This window comes from Musca autumnalis, unplaced genomic scaffold (assembly GCF_047663935.1).
Source record: "Musca autumnalis isolate F117 unplaced genomic scaffold, ASM4766393v1 scaffold_4, whole genome shotgun sequence".
In the NCBI taxonomy this organism is placed as follows: domain Eukaryota; kingdom Metazoa; phylum Arthropoda; class Insecta; order Diptera; family Muscidae; genus Musca; species Musca autumnalis.
The window spans coordinates 252,108,455-252,126,405 of NW_027411977.1; the positions used below are offsets into that span (position 1 = coordinate 252,108,455).

At 35.5% G+C, this 17,951-nt stretch overlaps 2 protein-coding genes across 2 annotated transcripts in view; one reads left to right on the forward strand and one right to left on the reverse strand.

The window, feature by feature from the left end:
• LOC141402776 (F-box/WD repeat-containing protein 4) overlaps positions 1-9,844 on the forward strand; it is a 97,329-nt gene extending 87,485 nt beyond the window's left edge. The window contains exon 4 of the mRNA XM_073984721.1: positions 6,158-9,844. Coding sequence (XP_073840822.1) covers positions 6,158-6,170 — 13 coding nt within the window. The 3' untranslated portion in view covers positions 6,171-9,844. The remainder of the gene's footprint in view (positions 1-6,157) is intronic.
• Positions 5,937-9,413, reverse strand: trbl (tribbles pseudokinase 2). The gene is made up of 2 exons (XM_073984717.1): positions 8,578-9,413; positions 5,937-6,987 (listed from the first exon to the last, which is right to left on the reverse strand). The coding sequence occupies exons 1-2, from the start codon at positions 9,411-9,413 to the stop codon at positions 6,441-6,443; spliced, it is 1,383 nt and encodes a 460-aa protein (XP_073840818.1). The 3' UTR covers positions 5,937-6,440.
• Positions 9,845-17,951: the final 8,107 nt, after the last annotated feature.

Here is a 17,951-nt window from a genome sequence, read left to right on the forward strand (position 1 = left end):
CAGAAAAATTGTACATACAAACTTGTTTGTAAGTATTATTGAAATATTTGTTGCATAAGAAAATATGTAAAATGCTTAAATTTTGCATAATTTTGCATATGTTCTGCGTTTCGATTGCAATTGAATCAGAAGCCAAAAATATGCCCTGTCCCAAAATTTGACATGAATCGGACCAAAAATAGGGGTTGCATAAAATTCCGCTGTCTACTTATGAGAATTAAAAGTTACATTTAAATTGTTTAAGATCACTTAATTTATATTAACAATAATATTCGATTGTTCGGCACAACTTTCGAAAACGACTATCACTGTCGAATGTTTGGCAAATGTTTTTCGTGTGTACACAAGCACGTTGATCTTTTGTTCGTCAAAAGTTCGAGAACGATATCATTTTCGAACATTTGGTGAATGTTTTTTCTTCACAAAAAAATTGTTTCGAGAAACATTTTTTACTTTGAAAGTTTTTTTGTTTCAAAAAATAATTTTATGTTGTTTGTATAAAATTCCCATTTGATTTTTTCAAATAATTTCGATATGAATGCTTCGTATAATATTTTTTACTACGATAACAATTTTACTTTTATGATATCGAAACAAGTGGGAAAAGCGTTAAGTTCGGTCGGGCCGAACTTTTTATACCCTCCACCACAAATTTCATCCATTTCGGTGGATTAATGTGGCCACAACCTTCAAAATACCGAAAATCGGAAGTTACCGTTCTATGGGGGCTATATGATGGCGCGGACCTATACCTACAAATTTCTGGGGGGGGGGACGTTTTATGCCCCCAACGAAGACTAAATACCAAATTTCAGCAATCTCGGTGTGATAATGAGGCCAAAACCTTCAAAATGCCGAAAATCGGGAGATATCGTCCTATGGGGGCTATATCAAAACGTGGACCTATATAAACATTTTATGGTAGAAATGTTTCTTAGCCTCTGGAAACACAAAATACAAAGTTGCAACCGATTCTGTTGTCAAATGGGACTAATACATTCGAAATATATTAAAATGACGCGTACTTTATATGGGGCGTTATATGGGGGCTATACCAAAACGTGGACCTATATAAACCAACTTTGGTAGGAATGTTTTTTGACCTCTGGAGACACAAAATACCAAATTACAACCAATTCGGTGGTAAAATGGGACAAATATCTTAAAAATTCCTTAAAACGACGACGCGTCATTTTGTATGGGGGCTATACGAAAGCGTGGACCTACATAGCCCGCTTTCAATGCCAAAAGTCCTACGTACAAATAATAGATTTTCCCAAAATTTCATCCAACTACGTCAATCCGTTCGGACGCTAGAGTGATTTCCACAGACGGACGGACATGGCTACATCGATGTAGAATTGCACGCTGATCATGTATATATATAGTTTGTGGGGCTACAATGATTATTTCGAGTAGTTACAAACGTAGTGACAAACTTAATATACCCCCACCCTAAGGTGGAGGTTATAAAAATTAGTAGATTCTTGCAGTGCCGGAACAGACCATATAAGTGTTGATAAAGACAACATATGGGTAGGTTGCCAAACACAAGACAACAATAGGTCTTTTAGTTTAGACCGCCTGCAGACAGTGAAATTAATTTCATGAAATTATGCGCTCTTAGATCGAGTTCCATACTAAAGTCACTTTACTATATTGCTTGTAGCGGGTAATTCGATCTAAAAACCCCTGTAAAATGTGAAAATTTTCAGTGCCAGTTTCACAGTCTGGCATTAGTCTTAAGGCCTGCGTACATAAGCTGCCTTGCCTGATTGCCTTGCTTTGCTGCTTCATTTCTGACATAATAAAAATAAAAGAATAAAGAAGGCCGAACAAATTTCGAACTGGGTTGCCCTTTTCTTTTTTATTCTTTTATCAGAAGCAAGCAAGGCAATCAGGCAGAGCAGCTTATGTACGCAGGCCTTTAAGGCCTGCGTACATAAGCTGCTCTGCCTGATTGCCTTGCTTTGCTGCTTCAATAAAAAAATAAAAGAACAAAGAAGGCCGACCCAATTTCCAACTGATGGCAACCCAGTTCGAAATTTCGTCTTTATTCTATTATTTTTATTACGTCAGAAATGAAGCAGGTAAGCAAGGCAATCAGGCAAAGCAGCTTATGTACGCAGGCCTTTACTCAATAATTTGTACAAGTCCAGTAACTTATTGTAATCAACTAAAGGGGAGTACACACTAACAGTCAACGTACTTTAAGGACAATTTTCCGGCAAATAACAACTTTTATTTAGCTAAAAACGTTTGAAATACAATACAAAATTTTTCAATTAGGCTTTGATACTCACGAAATAGACCTCGATGACTGTCAGTTTTGCTTGTCAATGTGTACTATACTTAAGGAATTTTGAATGGCACTGTAGAGTAAACGAACAACATCCAGTAACAATTTGTTCAAATTGTAAGTAAATAAAAGAACACACATAATGTTTGTCAACAGTTACATATTCGAGTCGCAAACATAACAAACAAATAAAAACGGAAAAGGTACATAACATAAACTTCAAGAAACTCCACAAAAAATGTTTTTCGCCACTATCGTAGAAACTATCGTCATTCATTCGCTAATAATATTATTGCCGATATTCAAAATCGAAGGTTTTCCTGCCACAAACGGAGCGACGAATGAATCGTTTTCGCTTCATTCTCGTGTGTCGCTCTCGAACAAAATATCCGCAAAACTATCGAGAAATATTCGAAAACGATATCGTTTTCGATAGCAATGGTATGATGGGTAAATACAACAATAAATATTGCTCTGTTCCAGAACCTGCAAGAAGCTACTATTTTTTACTACGATAACATTTTTTCCTTTATGTTATCGAAAAAAATAGTAAAAATTAGTAGATTCTTGCAGTACTGGAACAGACCATTTAATATTCCAGATTTAAATATCGTCAAACTAGTTCTAAGCGGTACTGTTACACAAATGACCACTAAGTAATGCGAAGGGAACCAACTCTCACATTTTTATCCCCATGTAGACGACGAGACGTCAGTTGCGATTATTCACTCTTAAATTAAATCCACCATTTTTACCGTTAACGACGATTTGTATAAATAATTATTATTTGCATTTTCTTAATAACTTACATATAAATGCAGCATCCAATAACAGAAGCTAGTACTGATGGACTGAACATATTCGTCGTACCTATTATTCACATTGTTCTGGTATAAAAAAGGAATACGAAGGAAGTATACAGTTTGCCATCTTCCTCTCTCTACCCGCTACCAATGAAAATACCAATTGCACAATTAGTCCAGATATAATTCTAGGCCGATGTAGTACCAAATCGTCACAAAGAAATGCCAAGGGAACCAATTGTGACCTTTTTATCCCCAAGTAAACAACGATGCAATGCGAGACCTTTCTACCACAACAACGCTTTCTGAGCGTCCGTATTACCCAAATACGTTGAGTACAAATTCACATTTAAAATACCAAATCCGCGACCAAAACTTATTTAAATGTTTTCATTCGTAAAATAAATAATTTTACTTTGCAATTAATTGGATTTGAGGTTTTGTTGGGCTTTTGTTTTCAAAATACAAAAAACACACACATACATGCATACAAAACGTTCTGTCATAGTTGAATTTGTTCAACTTACAAAAAGTATGCACTCGACGTATTTCGGTAGTTCTCATAAGAATACATGTGTTCTACTTTTTTCACCACACACGCCCTGAGCATGGCAGAACTACCAGGTAGTGGTATCACACCAGCTGATCGAATATGAAAAGTCAAATCCCTTTATAAAAAAATTATTTTTGTTGTAATTTCCCCAACAACATAAAAAAAGTTTTGACATAACATATTCGAAATTTTACGATGCCACTAACTGGGTAATTGTGCCATGCGCCCTGAGTATACGTCCGTATATAGGTATGGGCCTAATTATAGTGATGTTTGGAATGATGTGTGTTCGTTTAATCAAAATTTGTACAAATTCTTACTGGATGTTGTTCGTTTACTCTACAGTACAATACAAAAGACCTTAGCCGATTGCAAGAAGTTACTGAACTTGTACAAATTGTTGAGTAAACGAACACACCTATTGACAGTTTACCAAATGGTGGTCCATTGAAATATCACCGTTAAGGCTATGTTTACATTTACGAAATCCATTCGATTTCAACTGTCAATTCCATTGCTCAAACGTCAAATGAAATCCTGTCGATTCCAGATGAGTTTTCATTTGACGTATAGGCAAAGGAATTGACAGTTGAAATCGAGTGGATTTCGTAAATGTAAACATAGTATAAGACTGGGAATTGAAATCAAAACCTTCAGATTGCTAGTTTAATGGTCACTTACCCGCGTAGGCCAATAAGTCAGTTCTAATTTGATTATATTTTTCATTTATACTAGTTTCTTTAAATGTATGCACAATAAACTGTAGGTTACGTCTTTTGGCATTTCAGAATAATACAATACCAAAAGACGTAACCCACACAGCTTCTGAAATTCTGAAAATAATTTAATTTTTTCCAAAAAAAAAAAAAAAAAATATTTCTTCTCTGTCTTAAAACACGATACTAAAAATTTTCGTTATTTTATAACACCGTTTTTTGTTTCTCCTGTAAAGTTTTAGTTTTGTGGATTACGTCTTCTGCAATTTATGGTGACGATATAAATCCTGAACTTATCCCACAAATGAAAACTCAATAAAACGGAAGCTAAGTTCGACTGGCCCCCGTCAGAAAATCTTGAAGCTGTGAACATTGTCAGCTTGAAGGGGCTATAAGAACGTTGATCCATGTGAAATCAAAACAACTCGGTTCTGTGACGTATTTAAAATATACAACTTTAAACTCTGTACAAAATTCAACAGACATACTGACATGGCAAAATAGACATAGAAATTGATTATGGTGGAGCTCAAATGATAGTAAATATTTTCTGCCTCATCCTCTGAGTAGAATGTAGTTTTTGCCTGCATGTTTTCATAGTTTTCTCATAATATGGATAAACAAACGGGCGAACAAAATTTTTTATTTGAATATTTTTCATATAAGAATAAAATAAACCTTGTATTAATGTAGGAAAAATATTTAGCACGGAGTCGGAGTCGAGTTATTTTTTCGACTCAGACTCCGTTTCCAGCAAAATTGCTTGACTCATAGACTCCGACTCCGAAACCATAGGGGTTAATCTGTATTGCGATGCGTTTGATATTTCGTTAGCGCAAGGTATTTGCGTTAAGGCACGATTTTGACATACGTTTTTGTATTACAGATTGCGCTGATACTAGAAGGGAAATAATAGTTGCGAAAAGAAATACGAAAACGTATTGGAGACGCATTTAATTTTCTTACGCATCGCAATAGAGCGTAACCTCCTGGACCTCCTGGAATAAACAACGATACGATAATTTACCTGCAAGAAAAAATTATACATGTTCTTTTGTTGTATTTAATTTATCCAAACTTAATAAAGTGGAATATATTGTCACCATAAATGCCCGAAGAAGTATATCAAAAAAGAATTAAAAATAAATTTTGATTAAATCTAATACTTACGACTAAAATACATGCTTTTGCAAAATTTCAAGCTTCTGCGTTCAAAAATAACGGTCCTATTCAAGAAAAGGCATTTTGGAAAATGGTATAACATTGCAGATTTCATTGTAATAACGGATCCCAAAACCAAGCGTCTGCGCGATATTGGGTTCATTACTAACACCCATTCGTATATGATTGATAATATCCCAAATGCTCGCCCTCGTAAGATTAATATTCCATAAAACAGTTTTTCATTTTATAACGTTTTTTGCTTCTCCTGTAAAATTATTATTTTGTTAGTTACGTCTTTGGGCATTTATGGTGACGATATGCATTATGAAGTAAACTATAAACGCACGTGTATATATCTTATTATTTATATTGGTTCCCATAAAGGATAAGCCTTAAACAAATTATATTTTAAGCACAATGAGATCAAAATATTCTTTATTACTCAATCATGGAACAAAAAATATTGTTTCGTTTCAATACGAATTAAACAAAAATAGTTTTACTTAAAAATACATTTTCAAATGGAAACGTTGGAAGAACATCGAATAAATATATATCCATAAATCAAGGCAACATTTTAATATTTAAGTTTATAACAAAATCTACTTTAATTTATTTACAGGTTCCGAATGTAGAACTTTACATTGCACTTTCAGCACGATGAATGTCTACCATATCTCAGTCTCACAATCTCAATGTTAATGTACAGTTGGGATGACAACAATTCTGTTTCAGCTGATGTAGATTATAAATTAATTAGTCGGCATTAACGATAGGTGTTTACGCCCTATAACGGAGGCAAACGGGTCCAAAGCTAGTCGATGGCAGCGTTCCAATATTACCGACTACAAGCCTCGATAACATGCCTATTTATACCCTATTCTTTCTAAGATCTACGTTATTTGTCAACCCATTTCGGCATACGAGTAACTACAGTTAAGGCTGTTGCAGGTATAATCCAAAGGTTGGACGCCAACATCTTCATCGGTATCTTCACACTCCATGGAACTATTTGCGGGCAATGATTCTTCTTCGACTGGGATTTCTACGTTAACTGGTATATACATATGAAAAGGCCGTTGTTCCTTTAACCAGGGAGACAAAAATATATGTTCTATTGGTACTCGATCGTTGATGTTTTTTCGTAGTAGAGCCAGAAGCAGCCATCTGGCGGACCGAGACAAGTGACCCGGAAGTTGTACAAAACATTGTCGAATGATGGAGATAAGATTGCTGTTTCCTTTAACAAAGAAAGGATAGTGACCAACAAGCATGGTATATAGTATTACTCCTAGAGCCCACATGTCGGCGGGTTTGCCTTTGTACTTTGGTTCGGGACAGAGCAACTCGGGTGCAGTGTATAATGGACAACCGATTTTTTCGCTAAGTGTGTCGTCATCAGGATTATCAAGAATCATTGAGCCTTCTAGAGATTCATACTGCAATTTTGTTCTGAAAAAAATAAATAAATTTCGTTAATATTGTATGCTTCAAAATATTTATACAAATGTATTAGGAAACTAGTATGTAGATATTCTGATTCTCTTGCTCGACGATCACAACAGCAACGCCCAGACATCTGCATGTTGTAATAAATTCATTGCCAACACGATCACTCATAAACACAATCGTAGTAATATACGACATTCAGTCAGCAGTGATCGCAGCAACACCCAAAACCTAAAATTTCAACAAGTATTACAACAATGCACGAAACCTCGAACTGACCCTGATATCAATACACAAACACACACAAATTCAACCACACAATCACAAGCTGTTGCTTTTGGTTAGTGAAGAAGAGCACGGCAACTCCACGAATCGTCAATACACATTGCCAGATACAAGGTGAAAACATTTAACAGAAAGAAGAGAGAACGCTAGTCGCACCAGCTATTTATGTAGGGGTAAACATACTATACAGAAATAATAACACAATTACTCCGAATGACCTCGAATCGGTTTAAGAAAAAAACTATGAATAGGGACAGACAATTTGTTGATGTGGTTTTGCAATACATACAATAATAGAATGGATAAAGCTAAATACAACCGATGAACTTTTAAATGTAAATAGAATAACACCGATAAACTCTATTTCACCAAACAAACATATGACCGAGAAATCTTTTCGGCTTTTACGTCTAATGTTCAATGACCTTAGAAATATGGGTATCGTAGGCAAACGTGACGGGCGGTATGTCTTTTATTTGGCAATAAAAATGTCAACTTCATTATATACATATGTAAGGTTATTGTAACGTTGGCCTTATATTGTGTTCTCTTGTTTAATAAATAACATTTAGCAAGAAATAACACAATTTAAAATAGTAAAGAAATATAGGCAGGACTACAGCAAAACGAGATTAGCTAATAGGAAGTATCTTGAACTAATATTGGCTTTTGCCAGCATTCCATCTTAATTGTAGATATTCTTAGACAAGATTTTACACATGTAATTGGATAGCATAAAGTCCTCTATAAAGGCTGTGTGGCATAATAACAGCGTGAGGAACTAATTGTCCTCTACTTTATGTTGCAAATTGTCATTCTGAAGAATATTTGTTGTTAGGTTATTTTCAAATGATTTGCAGTCGCTGGCATAGATAAATTAGACGAGGAGGGTTTCAATGTTATTGATTTCGACATTTCCAAAACGTTCAATGTTACCAAAACCTAAAAAATACATTTTGTATTTGGTGTAGCTGCTTGTATTTCGTCGGCTGGAGTTTTTTTTATCTCGTTATACATTTATTTGTTAATGCCAATAACGAGTTTAAACTTTGATGTTGGAAGCAAAAATATCAACATTTGTATGTGAGTATGTGTGCATTACAAAACTATACTGCTGTGAGTAAGAAGGTTGGTTGTACGTCACCATGTAATATTTTATTGAGAATAAATTGCGGCTTCTTCAATATAGAGAATAAATATGTGCAAACTGATTTTTTCTGATCAATCGTATCTTGGCAATCTCTAATCCCAGAATGAGATTGCTCAGAATCGATAGATCTCAAAAATTATGAAATTTCTGATAGTTACCTTGATTCGTCGACGAAAAAGAAACGTTTGAGCTTGAGGTCACGTAGTATAATTCCATTTCGGTGACAAATAAGAACAGTTTCGCATATCTGATGAAATAGTGTGCGTGCCTCTGTTTCACAAAGACGGTGGTTCTCCCTGAGATATGTGTGCAAATCCTCATACACTTCGGGAGCATCAGATGATTTATTGTTGACTGGTGCTAAAATGATGTAGGTTCGTTGCTTATCCATGGGAACAATATCGTGCGCCTCGCGTATCAGTCGATGGCCATAAATACTGCTGTAGCGTTTTTCACTTTCCAATTGCAGTTTGAAGTAGGCTTGTTGCACCTTATGAAAAGGCTCGTTGATTATTTTGACGGGATATTGTTCACCGGTGTAAATATCCGTACATACAAGATTAGACATACTCATGTCCACCAAATGACGGTAGCACGACTGTCCCTTTGAATCGGTCACATTCTTAGGTCTGGCACATATTAGATATTTACCCTGTATTACTTTGACTTGAGAGTCGGCGGTACAGTCTAAACGCAAGGATTGTAGTTCGAATACACTGCTGCCCGGAGTTGCCAGTTTCTTTCGTATTGTCTGCAGCATTACTGTATCCAACAAATGTTTCTTTGGTGTGCTAAGAAGGGTGGCATATGCTGCATTTAAAGGGCAGTTACTAGTAACCCCCGATGATGTGGTGAAATGTCTGCTTGATCTACTATCCCCTATAATTGAGGGCGACGACGGAGATGCAGTAGAAGAATATTCTGTCTTAATAGCAGCTGCTACAGGAGAATTCATGTTAGACGTGGCAAGTGGTACAGCTGTATTTCTTTCCATTGTGTATTCCAGATTCCTCAGTAAAGAGAATCGCCTCGTTATTCCGTAAGAATTGTGAATTGTATTGCCTTTTTTGTTTTTTTTTTTGTATTTATGTATATCTTTTAGTTATCACAATGCCAAGTTTGATCTTTTCTTATTATCCACAAAATCCACAAAATATTCATGTATATCTTTAAGATACTTTATTTTCTGCACGTTGAATATGTTGTAACATTAAAAAAAAAAAAAAAAAACTCGCGAAGTATTTAGTATTTGGCGTATTTAGTATAAACGATGTTCTCTTAAAATTAGCTGATGCAAGAGTTTACGAAATTTATGCACTGTGAATTTATTTCCTTGGTTATCTTTGTTACTTTTTGTTTCTATATTTTTAGATTAGCATTTTAGCACTTTTTATATTACAATTAATAAAATTAAAACAAAAATTACTCGCCGCCTCACTTTGTTGAATGTGAAATGTTGAAGATCTTAGATACGAATGAGTATAGTAATGAGCAATGTAGGTAGGTATATATGAAGAAGAGAAAGAGATTAAAGAGAGGGAGAGTGTAAAAACCCGTGTTGTTGGTTTTTCCGTGGGAAAAAAACTGTTGAACTGTCGTTGAGAGAACAATTTTGAAAATAACGCCTGACAAGCAGGGCTGCCAGATTATTTTTATGGAAAATCGTCAAATCTATTTCATAAAATCGACAAAAATTAAAATACACACTTTTAGATACATATATTTAAATATATTTTTTTATTAAAAGAAACATAAAATGGATATCAAGTTATTAAACATGTTTTTACTTCAATCAGTAAATTGAAGCTATTTATGAGACATCACCACGTTTCAAACTGAATATTGCATTCCAAAAGCGAAATAAATCCGTTTCGTTATTTTTAAAAATTTTCGTAAAATGCAAAAATCATAGTTCACGAAATTTTGAATCCATTTTTTGTTTTTCCTCCATGTTTACATTTCGTAAAATGTGAAAATTAAAGATTTCGAAAAACTAATAAAATTGCTTTCACAATCAAATTTATTTCAATTTTAATGCTTGCAGTTAATTTTAATTGCACTGTTCCAGAACTTGCAAGAGTCTACTATTATTGAAAGTTTGATCAATTTTCCTTCATAAATTTTGCAAAAATTCAAAAATAATAGATTTTTGCAGGTTCTGAAGCCTAACAATTGTATATTTTGCATGTTTCTCTTGCATCCTGTTTTGTAAACAATTCCTTTGTATATACACATAAATATATTTAATTGTCTAAGAATTAATTATTAAAATCAAACGAGGGCCATTATTACATGTATTCTTTTACTATCTGATGGATTTGAAAACGCAAAATAAACCATTTTGGAGGCATTGAAATATATAATTTTTGCATTGAAAGTTAATTCCAATTCAATCATCACATTTAACTTTAAGTTAACCGGAACGCTATAAATCTGTTCGGTAAATCCAAACTATAACAAAAGAATACTTATAATAATGGGGGGTAAGAATATTTGAGCAGTTATGACTTATTTGCAAAATAACCAAAAATCGTAATTTGTTGGACAATCAATTTTTGACCAAAAAATCGTCAAATCTGGCAGCCATGCTGACAAGGAGAAAAAACTGAGAGTGAAAATACGAGCAAATACAAGAGAGAGAGAGAGAGAGAGAGAGAGAGAGAGAACGGAGGTATATATTTCAAAATGATGCGTAAATAAACGTTGCCTTGTTGAACTGAACTTTGATGCGTCATTTTAATAAAATGTTATATTAAAACATTATGCTAGCATAAAGACTAATTTGTCTCAAAAGAAAAAAACATTTTCTGCATTATTAATTTATTTTTATCTCTGTGTCTATCGATTAACAGGTTTCATATAAACCACGTTTGAGGAGGACACTCGTTAAAAGTGTTGAATGTAACGACATTCCACCTAACATCTGTACCTTTGTATGTGTGCTTCTTAACATTTTACAATTAACGCATGGAAAATACCAACTCGAATTTTTTGTATTGGTACAGTTGTCTCGAATTCCTTCGTCCTGCCGAAAAGAAACCTACATTTCTCAGCTGCTACTTGTCGTTGCAGGTAAAAATAGGACACAGTTGTAAACATCCATCCCTTACATGTGTGGGGATGAGAATGCAGCTGTTGCAAGGTGTCTTCTTTGCAAAGAAACAAAGCCATATGAACAGACTCATGACTGTGAATTCTTGATTACAATTGGGGTGGATTCATTAAGTAAAAATACGTTTAAGATAGCAATCCCCATTACAGAAGACATTTAGAGTTTTGCTTTACAATCCAGTTGTTGCCGAGTTTTTCTCACGGGTAATTCCTAGTAAAATACATTTACATTAAAAACTAAAACTATACCCTCGTTTGCACAAATACCTGCACTTCTTCGAATACAAGCATGACAGGAGGCGGATTAGGTCTTGAAATTTGCACATGTAACATCTGTTACACATAACTCAGGTAGTTAGATGATGGGCGGAAATTCACATCCAATACGAACATACATTATTTACTTAATCCCTTTACTGCCAAACTGCCACAACCGAAAGTAATCGTACACACGTTGTTTTGTTTTCATTTTCGTATTTTCGCAATGTACGATGTTGTTATTTCCATTCTACATTTGACGGCGATAGAAACTAACGGCGGCGCATTTTTGACAGTGACACATTTTTTGATGACTGAAGAAAATAACACTGCTTTTACAGCATGGTACAAATACAAAGGTAGCCGCATCGGCAATTGTTGGCAACATAAGATGTCAAAATATGACATCAATTCAATGCAATTGACACATTTGGTATGTTCCAGTACTACACATTTCTACACATTTTTACTCCGATAACTGATTTTTTCCTTTATGTTATCGAAAAAAATAGTAAAAATGTGTAGAAATGTGCAGTACTGGAACAGACCAATTATGTTACCATCAGCTGGCATGATAATGCTACATGTTTTATTGTACCATGTTTTACAGGAGCGAACTGCTAATAGTCCGTTTAGACTATGCTGAATTTAGCAAATCCAGTCGATTTAAGTTGTCGTTTTCATGCAATATATTTCAAATAAATCGAGATAATCCAGTCGATTGAAGTCGTCGTTTTCATTCAATATATGTCAAATAAATCGAGATAATACGCATAAACATGTTATATGTGTTTAATCTAACATGCGTTTAAATGGGAAAACAATCGTATTTAAAAAGCGGAAAATACAGACATTTAAAAGAAAAATTTATAAAAGCCGTCATATCTCCTAAACGAGAAGAGTGAGAGCAAAAATAAAAAGAAATTGAATGGAAAATAAACCAGTTTTTTTAGAAAGGATCTAACCATCCGACAAAAAAATTTAAAAAAAGTGAAAAATAAAAACGTTGAAAAAAATTATAAAAAAAATGATCTATTGATATCTAATCTATCTAAGCTGGGTACACATTGTCAGTTTTGAATGTCGATATTTCGCAATTATCGATAACTGTCAAACCGTCCAGCAACCACAAAACATTTTACGGTTGCATGATGAATGACAAAAATGAACGGCCACACTAGCAAGCAACAACAAAGCTGTCATTCAAAATTGACAATGTGTACCCAGCTTTACATCGAAATACAACCCTGTCTACTGTTGCGTACTATTTGCTATTCACTGCGAACTGGCAGCATAAAACACATTTCATTCACTGCTAACTTTATATCGACGTATGTATAGTTCCTTCTTCTTTGTGCGGCAGCGTAGATCAGTAGATAGTGTGCCAGACTGCCAGTCGAAGGATGCCAGGTTCGAATCCTGGTGGAGGAAAAGTCTTTCAAAGTAGTTTTCGAATAATTATTAGAAATTGCATACATCATAATATGCATGGTAGGAAATAGCGCCTCCACAGTGGAAAAATGGCAACACAAAATTAGCAATAACTGAAATTTCAGGAAATAGAATTAGACATCAGGCACAGGAAATAGAATTAGACATATCAGGCACAGGAAATAGAATTAGACATCAGGCACAGGAAATAGAATTAGACATATCAGGCACAGGAAATAGAATTAGACGGACAACACCAGAGTAGAGGAAAGTAACAAGCGACAATAGAAGAAGACAGACCAACAAATAGAAGGTGTACCAGCAGGAACCAACTGGAGTAAAAGCGAAGATGGTTCCTGCTGGTACAATAGAAGGCTGCAATAGAAGAAGATAGGCCAACAAATAGAGAAGGTGGTGTACCAGCAGGAACCAAGATCGTAGACTACAGGAATAAAAGCGAAGATGGTTCCTGCTGGTAAATAGGACGCGCATTGCGCAAAGGAATTAGTAGACAGACAACACCAGAGCAGACAATAGAAGAAGGTAGGCCAACAAATAGAAGATGTACCAGCAGAGGAACCAAGATCGTAGACTACAGGAAAAAAAAGCGAAGATGGTTCCTGCTGGTGGTAACCCAGGAAGTAAAATCGTAGACTACAGGAATAAAAGTGATGAGGTATAACTAGCACAGAAAGCGGAAAACCATGTACAGCAGCACATACAGAGTGGAAAAGAAAATAGTGGTGAAAGGCGGAGTTGGAATCAAAAATGTCAAAGAAAGCTAGGAGGCCGGCCGCAAGAAGAGACAAAAGAAAGTTCCTAGGATATCGGCAAAGACGACGACAACACCAGAGCAGAGGAAAGCACCAAGCCAAGATAACATGAGAAAGCTACACCAGACGACAATAGATAGTCCTCCCACAAATCGAAGGTGTACCAGCAGGAACCAAGTAGTAAAATCGTAGAGTACTGGAAAAAAGCGATGAAGTTAAGTTAGCAGCACAGAAAGCGGAAACCATGTACAGTACACATACAGTGCAAATGAAAATGGTGGTGAAAGCGGAGTTGGTCCAAAGATAGCAAAGACGCCGCAAGAAGAGAGACAAAACAAAGTTCCTAGAAAATCTGGCAAAGACGACGACGAAAACAACGCTAGAACAGAGGAAAGCAGCAGAAGCGCAAGCCAGAACAACATGACAAATCTACACCAGACAACAATAGATGATAGTCCTCCCACAAGAAGAGACAAAATAAACTTCCTAGAATATCTGGCAAAGACGACAACACCAGAGCAGAGGAAAGCAGCAAGCCAGATTAAGAAGATAGTTCCACAAATCGAAGGTGTACCATCAGCAGGAACCAAACAGAAAATTCGTAGACTTCTGGAATAAAAGCGATCAAGTTACTACAGGAAGCGCAGTTGGAATCATAATGTCAAAGAAAAGCTAAAGATAATGGCTCGATTCAAGAGCGATACAAAGGAAAGTAGGGACCGACAACACCAACGCCCAATAAACCTACACCAGACACAATAGATAGTCTAACAAATCGAAAGAGTACCAGGAACCAATCAGTAAAAGATTGAAATGTCAGACTACTAACGAACAATGATGAACAAATTCAAAGATAGAGAAAACATTTCGAACATATAATAAAGCCACTGAGAATAACGAAATGTACAACAGCAGTCCAACAGAAAATACTTTCAATATACCGTGTAACACTTGAACGAAATAAAAGAGGCAACAGAACTACTAAAGAGTAACAAATCACCAGGAGATGATGGTTTACCGGTAGAAGCTCTACAGATCGACGCCATAACAGCGGCTGAGTTACTTAGAAGAGGCCTCACAATAACCCCTACTCAACACCATATACAAAGATACTACCAGTCATAATACAAGAATTCCATAGCCCAAACGTTACATAAATCCTCATAAAGAAGGTTAACCCGGCAAAGAGCTCTAGTGCAAACGCATTTAAGAACAAATCTCCATAGCATAACCAAGAGGTCGACAAAAAACAGCTGGCAACGAACAATAACCCAAGAACTAAGACAAAACCACCTTACATCGAACTACAAATCGATCTGTTCATCAACACTACCTTCAGTTTTTGGATGTTGCATTTATAACAAAGTTTTTACAATTTTTTTACAAAAATTTTATAAAAGTCGTCATATCTCCTAAACGAGAAGAGATAGAGCAAAACCGCAAATAATGTAAAACAATTATAGTAAAAAAAGCAAACAGCTTTGCAAAAAAAAATTTTAAAGAATTGCAAAATAAAAATTTTTTAAAAAAAATTTTTATAAAAATCGTCATATCTCATAAACGAGAAGAGATAGAGCAAAAATACAAAGAAATTGAATAGAAAATAAACCAGTTTTCTTTAGAAAGGATCTAACCATCCCCCAAAAAATTTTTTAAAAAAAGTGAAAAATAAAATTTTTTATAAAAAATGGTTTTTATAAAAGTCGTCATATCTTCTTAACGATAAGAGATAGACCAAAAACACATTAAATGAAAAACATTTCTAATAAAAAAACTAACAACATTGCACAAAAAAATTTTTAAAAAATTGGAAAATGAATTTTTTTAAATTTTTTTTTATAAAAGTCGTCATATCTCCTAAACGCGAAGAGATAGAGCAAAAATACAAAGAAATTGAATAGAAAAGAAACCAATCTTATTTAAAAAAGATCTAACCATCCCCCAAAAAAAATTTTAAAAAAAGTGAAAAATAGAAAAAGTTGAAAAAAATTCATAAAAAAATTGATTTCTTATATCGCCATCTGTCGGTGTGAACGTGATTTATTACAGTAAAACTAATCTCTTGATGTGAACCTGATTTATTACAGGAAAACTGATCTATTGATGTGAACTACCTTGTGAACTGTTTTTTGGATGTTGCATTTATATCAAAGTTTTTTAGAAAAAGCGAATGCGAAGTATAAGCAACGAAACCAACAATTGGTCATTTTTCGATTTACAAATCCATCTGGGTAATCATTTTTCGATTTATTGATCTCTCTAGATACCAAAAAACACTTTTCATTCACTGCTACCTTTATATCGACGAATAGTTGCTTGTTCTTTGGGGGGCAGCGTAGATCAGTAGATAGTGTGCCAGACTGCCAGTCGAAGGATGCCAGGTTCGAATCCTGGTGGAGGAAAAGTCTTTCAAAGTAGTTTTCGAATAATTATTAGAAATTGCATACATCATAATATGCATGGTAGGAAATAGCGCCTCCACAGTGGAAAAATGGCAACACAAAATTAGCAATATCAGAAATTTCAAATAGTAAGTAATAGAATTAGACATATCAGGCACAGGAAATAGAATTAGACATCAGGCACAGGAAATAGAATTAAGACATATCAGGCACAGGAAATAGAATTAGACATCAGGCACAGGAAATAGAATTAGACATCAGGCACAGGAAATAGAATTAGACGGACAACACCAGAGTAGAGGGAAGTAGCAAGGGACAATAGAAGACGACAATAGAAGAAGACAGACCAACAAATAGAAGGTGTACCAGCAGGAACCAACTAGAATAAAAGCGAACATGGTTCCTGCTGGTACAATAGAAGACTGCAATAGAAGAAGATAGGCCAACAAATAGAAGGTGGTGTACCAGCAGGAACCAAGATCGTAGACTACAGGAAAAAAGGGTTCCTGCTGGTAACCAAGAAGTGGACGCGCATTGCGCAAAGGAATTAGACAGACAACACCAGACAGAGCAGAGGAAAGTAGCAAGCGACAATAGAAGAAGATAGGCCAACAAATAGAAGATGTACCAGCAGGAACCAAGATCGTAGACTACAATAAAAAAAGCGAAGATGGTTCCTGCTGGTGGTAACCCAGAAAGTAAAATCGTAGACTACAGGAATAAAAGTGATGAGGTATAACTAGCACAGAAAGCGGAAAACCATGTACAGCAGCACATACAGAGTGGAAAAGGAAATAGTGGTGAGAGGCGGAGTTGGGATCAAAAATGTCAAAGGAAGCTAGGAGGCCGCAAGGAGGTTCCTAGGATTATCGGCAAAGACGACGACAACGCCAGAGCAGAGGAAAGCAGCAAGCCAGGACAACATGAGAAAGCTACACCAGACAGACGACAATAGAAAGATAGTCAAACAATAGAAGGTTACACCAGACAGACGACAATAGAAGAAGATTGTCCCACAAATCCAAGGTGTACCCAGCAAAAACCACGGAGTAAAATCGTAGACTACAGGAATAAAAGCGAAGATATCGGCAAAGACGACAACGAACAGCAGAGGAAAACAGCAGGAGCAAGCCAGAAAAACATGAGAAAGCTACACCACCAGACAAGACGACCGACCACAATAGAAGATAGTCCCACAAATCGAAGGTGGTGTACCAGCCAGCAGCAGCAGGAATCGTGTGAGTACAACATGGAGGAGCTCTCTGTCAGACGTCAGAAATAAAAGAGGCGCTGACATTGACAGTGACCACGACCACGACCGCATCATAGGTGAAATTAAAATTGAAAGGCAAAAGAACAACCACCAGACACAGAAACACCGGAAACAACTCCAAAACAACACAACCAGAAACACTCTAGCCACGGCAATACGCGAAAAGATACCAACAAACACCACACGTGAGAGGAAATAACATCAACATACCACCAAGTTCCGGAAGAAACACTTGGGAGTAGTCCAAAATCAGAGAAACATGAACCTAATTTCTCAAAGAGTTG